Source organism: Protobothrops mucrosquamatus, unplaced genomic scaffold (assembly GCF_001527695.2).
Source record: "Protobothrops mucrosquamatus isolate PMUCROS unplaced genomic scaffold, P.Mucros_1.0 scaffold14749, whole genome shotgun sequence".
NCBI lineage: Eukaryota > Metazoa > Chordata > Lepidosauria > Squamata > Viperidae > Protobothrops > Protobothrops mucrosquamatus.
In genome coordinates this window covers 1-6,162 of record NW_015400518.1, presented here as the reverse complement: position 1 = coordinate 6,162, position 6,162 = coordinate 1, and the positions used below count along the sequence as shown (strand labels likewise).

At 37.5% G+C, this 6,162-nt stretch overlaps 1 protein-coding gene and 1 long non-coding RNA gene across 2 annotated transcripts; both read left to right on the top strand.

Moving 5' to 3' along the window:
• Positions 1 to 331: 331 nt before the first annotated feature.
• On the top strand, positions 332 to 5,096 carry LOC107301582 (general transcription factor II-I-like; the record flags this gene model as incomplete). Its single annotated transcript, XM_015830788.1, has 4 exons — positions 332 to 487; positions 2,568 to 2,751; positions 4,477 to 4,505; positions 5,086 to 5,096. Coding segments are annotated over 4 exons (380 nt in total), but the record flags the coding sequence as incomplete, so codon positions are not given.
• A 3-nt stretch (positions 5,097 to 5,099) lies between these two features.
• LOC107301583 lies at positions 5,100 to 6,152 on the top strand. The gene is made up of 3 exons (XR_001549310.1): positions 5,100 to 5,154; positions 5,603 to 5,647; positions 6,066 to 6,152. It is a non-coding gene; the product is annotated as an uncharacterized LOC107301583 (long non-coding RNA).
• Positions 6,153 to 6,162: the final 10 nt, after the last annotated feature.

Sequence of the window (6,162 nt, the reverse complement as noted above, 5' to 3'; positions counted from 1 at the left end):
TGGGTATTGGTATATGTATGATGTCAGGCACTGGTTGGAAATTAGGATTGAGATGTTTTGCTTTTCCTATTGAGGGCAGTTTTGTTCGTGTTTTTGTTGTTATAAGGACACACCTAAGGCTTAAGCTTACCCTGTTTGCTCTGATTTCCAGTGCAAAACAGTAGGACATCTGCCAGTTTAGCAGTGAAGAGGATACATTCTGTGTTTCTGGTCTTCCTTCTCTCCATTTCTTCAAGCCCCAAAGAGCAAATCGCCTAGGCCAGGATTAAAGCATCATCCACTACCAGAAGATAGAGCAATCTCAAATAGTTCCCCTTGGACTGATCATTAGGTTGTCTTAAGTCTTTAAAAGTCATTAAAAAAAAACCCCATACAATTACAGTGATTGCATCTTTACATTTTGCAGATGACGATGAGAGAACCTCCAAAGTAGAGAAGGCCCGGCAGCTGAGAGAGCAAGTGAATGATCTCTTCAGTCGAAAATTTGGTTTGTCCATTTCCTCTACAGAAAGTCAAAATAACTCCCTTCTAGCCTTCTCGGCCTTTGAATCCATTGTTGTGCTACTCAGGGCAGCTGAAACAGCAAAACAATCTCCGTTTTCGAAGTGGGGAAATGTGTAAACAAACAAGAACTTAATTCTTGTGTTTTGTTTTTAAGCAGCTGTGGATCTATGTCCATGCGAATGGAAAAACATATGCTCTGTGGTAAAGAATAGTTTACTCCTAGTTACAAAAGCAATCGGTTTTAGAGACAGTTAGGTGGATTTATGTGGGATCAGGTGTATTTCTTATCAAAATCACTGCCCAAAATGGCAGATGGGTCTGTGCTTGAACCTACTGATAAAATGGAGGGTGGCAATGAAACCATAGATGAAACATTGACCAGAGTGAGGCATTCAGGATTGCTTGCTTGTATCTATGAGGAACTATGCAGCAGTAACATGATTTTCTTCTAAGCTGCTACGTGAGAAATTCTAACATTCAGTTTTTAACTCTCCTCCCTTTTCCTTCACAAGATGATGCTCACGGCCAGCTGCCTTCTAGTTCACTGCCCACACATTTCAACTGCACTTGCTGCTGTCTCACCCCTACATTGAATCCCACCTACAGAGCAAGAGCTACCCACCAGGAAGCACCTGGTGCTGCTAGGGCAGCTCAGGGCTCTTGCTCTCTTTTGCAATGATTTCCCCATCCCAATTTGCTTTATTATTAGCTTGGTTACTTTTAACACTTTGGAAAACAGAAGTAAAGCTGAAGCACTAGTATCAAAATAATTTTTAAGACTGTAGCTAGGTTTTCTTAGCTCTTAAAAGAAATCCTAACCCAACTTGTGTAAAACAGCAATCGAAGAAAACAGCCACACATCTCCAGCAGAAATATTATCACAGTGCAAATAAAAAATGAAGATTAAAGCTTTGGGGAATAAAAAGGAATAGACCCGGGGTTAGGAAAGAGGCACCAGGCAAAAAAGCACTTTGGGGAGGATATGCCAGAGCTGGGGAGACATTTCCCTCGCAGCCATTGGCCATTCCAAACGGAACAGGACTTCCATCCGACAGTCCTGTTCGGCACAGGAGAAGAAAATCCTTCGAAATACAGTGTATAATTAAGATAGAGTGTTGTTTGACACAAAGTGTACATAATTTAAAAGATTTTGATCTTTCATAATATGAGCTGTGATAACTACATTTTTAAAAGCAAGTGTTCCTCTAAACAAAAATAAGAATTGCTGAGAAGCAAATAGTAGACAGAAGTTCTTGCTTTCATTTCCTGATCCTGAAGTTCAAAAACATAAAAACATTTCTTTGACTGTCACGATAGAAACAACGTGTGCATGATGATTTGATCAAGATTTAAATATTTTTTAAATTATTAATAGGTCATGTGAGGGGTTTTTTTTTAAAAAAAAGCCACACTATTACTACCTTGAATGAACAAAGTAGGTAATTAAAGGAATATTTGGTTCCTTGTTATGTAAAAATAGTCATTTGAAGTTTTTTCTCACAATATTGTTCTTTCTCATAACTACTATGCAGTTATATTTCAAATATGTTATTTATTCCTCGTGCATTTTTATCATCTTGTTCCCAAGGAATTATGTACACATTTCAAGAAGTACAAGTAGTCCTCCACTTACAACATTTTATTTAGTGACCGTTTGAAGTTACAGTAGCACTAAAAAAAGTGACTTATGACCATTTTTCACACTTATGACTGTTGCAGCGTCCACATGATCACGAGATTTACATGCTTGACAACTGGTTCATATTTATGACAGTTGCAATGTCACAGGGTCATGTGACCATCTTTTGCAACCTGACAAGCAAAGTCAATGGGGAAGCCAGATTCACTTAATAACCATGTTACCAATTTAACAACTGCAGTGATTCATTTAACAAATGTGGCAAGAAAAGTTGTAAAATGGGGCAAAACTCACTTAACAAATTTCTCACTTAGCAACATAAATTCTGGGCTCAATTGTGATCATAAGTTGAGGACTACCTATACCTCTGAACCCAGAATCCTTTACTTGCCATCTTTGTTAAGCTCCCTTTTCTCTTCTGTAGGGGAAGCCATTGGCATGGGATACCCTGTGAAAGTCCCATACCGAAAAATCACGGTCAACCCTGGCTGTGTGGTGGTGGATGGAATGCCCCCTGGTGTATCTTTTAAAGCTCCCAGCTATCTTGAAATCAGTTCCATGAGGAAGATTCTGGATTCCGCGGAGTTTATTAAATTTACTGTCATTAGGTATGTGACTTTCAGCAATACAGTATTTAGTGTACATAATTTAATTGTGTGTTGAAAGAAACTGTTGCAGATCTGGGTGTTGGGTTGGGCCCGCAACACCCTCACAGCTGGGAAAAGCCAGCCCTCTTTCCAGTGTCAGGCAGGGTGTTAAGAGTGCCCACCTTGTCTTTTTCTAGCCTCGATTGCATTCAGTACCACAGGCTTCTACCGAACTCTTGAAAGAGGATGTGGTGACTGCATAGGCAATTGGCCCACGGTCAAACAAATCTAAGAAGTGTTGAAAGATCAGGCGGGAAGGTTCTCTATATTGAGGCTTGGCCTGGAGATGAACAGTTTGTTTCTGCCTCTTCCCTGGAAGTTCACATTCTTAGGCATTACAGGTAGTCCTCAACTTACACCCATTCATTGAGTGACCATTTGAGGTTATACCGGCACTGAAAAAAGGTGACCTACAACCACTTCTTGCACTTATGACTGTTGCAGCATCCCCACAGACACGTGATCAAAATTCAGAGACTTGGCATGTATTTAGGACAATTGCAGTGTCCCAGGGTCACATCATCGCCATTTTTGACCTTCCCAGAAGGCTTCTGGCAAGCAAAGTCAATTGGGGGGGGGGAGGAACCAGATTCTCTTAATGACCATATGATTCGTATAACAACTACAATGTTTAGCTTAGTGACCGGGGCAAAAAGGTCATAAAATTGGGCACAACTAAAAATTGCTTTGCTTAGCAATGGAAATTCCAGTCCCAGTTGTGGTCATAAGTTGAGAATTGCCTGTAATTTCTAACTACTTTAAATAATGCAGAATTGGAAGTTCAACTCTTTGGTATAATGGTTAAAATGCTTTATAAACCCATCTTGAAGAGAATATAGTAAGAATTTGGGTGACAGTTTCTTCTCTCATCCCCATTTAAGACAAAGGACAACTGATTTGAGGAGATATTTTCAGTAGCAGAGATAAGTATTTTGTTCCTTGAGATTTGTCCTGGATAGAGACAGAAATAGAATTTTGGAATGCTTGCGATCGGCATTCAGATATAGTAAAGAAAAAAAAAGGATAAATATAGGTAAAGTATTAGGTATTGAAAGAAATATGCTAAAAGTGGAAGAATTAAACAGAATTCAATAAAGCAGGAAATACAATGATTATTAGTTTGAACTGGGTGTGAAAGTACAAAACTGCGGTTGTGTATTTTTTATGTTGAATATTTCTTATTGGACTTGCTGAATGGTTTAGGAATTATAGAATTGGTAGAGCACAGTTGAAGTTTCTAGATTCCATTAATTGAACTATTTGTTGCATTTATATCCCGCCTTTCCTCCAGGAGCTCAAGGCCGTCTACATTATCCCCCTTCAATTTTATACTTGCAACAACCCTGTAAGGTATGTTAGGCTAAAAGTCACCCAGGGTATTTTATGTCGGAGCAGAGATAGGAACCTGGGTGTCCACATTCCTAGTCCCACACACTAACCACTCTTCCACACTCTGATTGGTGGCTGGGTATGAGTTACAGTCAGACATATTTGGAGGGCATCAGGTTGAGGAAGCCTGCATTAAAGTAACATAGAAGAAGAAAATCACACGGTTTTTGAAGCTTAAGAGGGCTTATATTGGTTCTAAAAATCAGACACTTAAAATCTTTCCTGGAAGTCATCAGTGGAAATTGGGATTAAATAAATTATTTCTGCGTATTGAAATATTACATTGTTTTCCAACAGACCATTCCCCGGACTTGTAATGAACAACCGTAAGTATTTCATTAACAGAATAAATCTTTATAACCATTTTATTAATTGCATTAACCTGTTTCACTAAAAGTGACGCTGGGCAATGTACAAACAGCTATGCATTTATGTGGTCAGTTTTAGAGGTCTTTTCTGCTGTTTTACCCATTTTAAAAATAATCCATCATTGCCTGGATACAACACAATACGTCACATAGCAATTCAGCAATATACTGAAGGATAAATTTCTCAACAATTCTTTACCTCTACTTGTTTTTCATTTTGGTTTGGCTGCATCATTATCTACAGTGCAACCCTACATATTATTTTAGTGAAATCTCTAATCTTTTCCAAATAAGCTTCTAAATTGTAGGTGGTTCTGATGTATTCGAAAATGTTATTGCTGAAAAGGGAAGTGATTTTTATAAACTCAAATTTTATACAGTCAGCATCATTGTTCTGTGTTTTTCCTGTCTGACTGCCAAAACATTTTAACAGTTTGCACACTGAAACTGAATAATACTGTATCTTTACGAATAACTCTCAGGTATTTCTCAGGGGCATTGCTTGATAAAAGATTAATTTTTATCCTGTTTCTTCTAGAAATTACCGAAAAAGCAGAAGCAGAAGTCCCAGCAGTCACTGTGCCAGCTCCTGAGCCAGTGGTACAAGGTAAATGTTACAATTATATTCAGGGCTTAATAATTATCAGCATGATTTCTAAGGAAGCTTGTGCTCATTACATTTGAAGTTTCATGTGCTTCTTCTTCTTCTTCTTCTTCTTCTTCTTCTTCTTCTTATTATTATTATTATTATTATTATTATTATTATTATTATTATTATTATTATTATTATTATTATTATTATTATTATTATGTTAATTCAATGTATTCTAATTTTTATTTATGTTGGGAGTAGATAACAAAACCCTCCACTGCAGTATTGTGGTAGAAATAGAATGATGTAGTTTTAGATGCTCTTGTCTTATAAAAGAGGCATTAGAGACTTCTGTATAGAGTAGAAACAGTCATTCAAAGGCTACAGTCATTGACAAGGCATGTTGATAAAAGTTGCTACCAATATAGAATTAATACAAATATCTGTATGTATTTTCTTCTAGAGCCAGTTGAAACGGACCAAATAGTACAAGTATCTGTGGAGGAAGGTAAGGATCTGTGACCTAATGAGAAGAAAGCACTTGCTATTTGAATAAGTATGCCATGTCCATGAAGCTAAAAATAAAGTAAAATCAGTTTTACATTCTTTGTAAAGAATCTTGCTAGCTTTTCTAATTATGAATCAGTGAACAAATATTAATATATGGGTTGGCTGGTATCCCATTTTTAAATTGTCACCTGTCTTAGGTTCAGTGTGTTTTGTGAATCAGGTCCCATTTGCTGCTTTTCTTTTTTTAAGCTACTCTTTCGGAGCTTATCAAAATAGCAGTATTAGCATCAGGGAAACTTAGCAGCCCTTCTGATTTGTTAATCTTTGGAGAAACAGAATATAAGATCTCCATGTCTCTTGTTCTTCAGTGTCCTTAGTATTGTCTAAAAGCAGCCAAATACTCTTTGTCTCCACAGATTCGGTACAGACTGAAGAACACGCTCAAATAAAGCAAGAGCCAGATCCAACGTGGTAGACCTGACTTGCATTAGGGTAAAGGACAGTCATAACCGA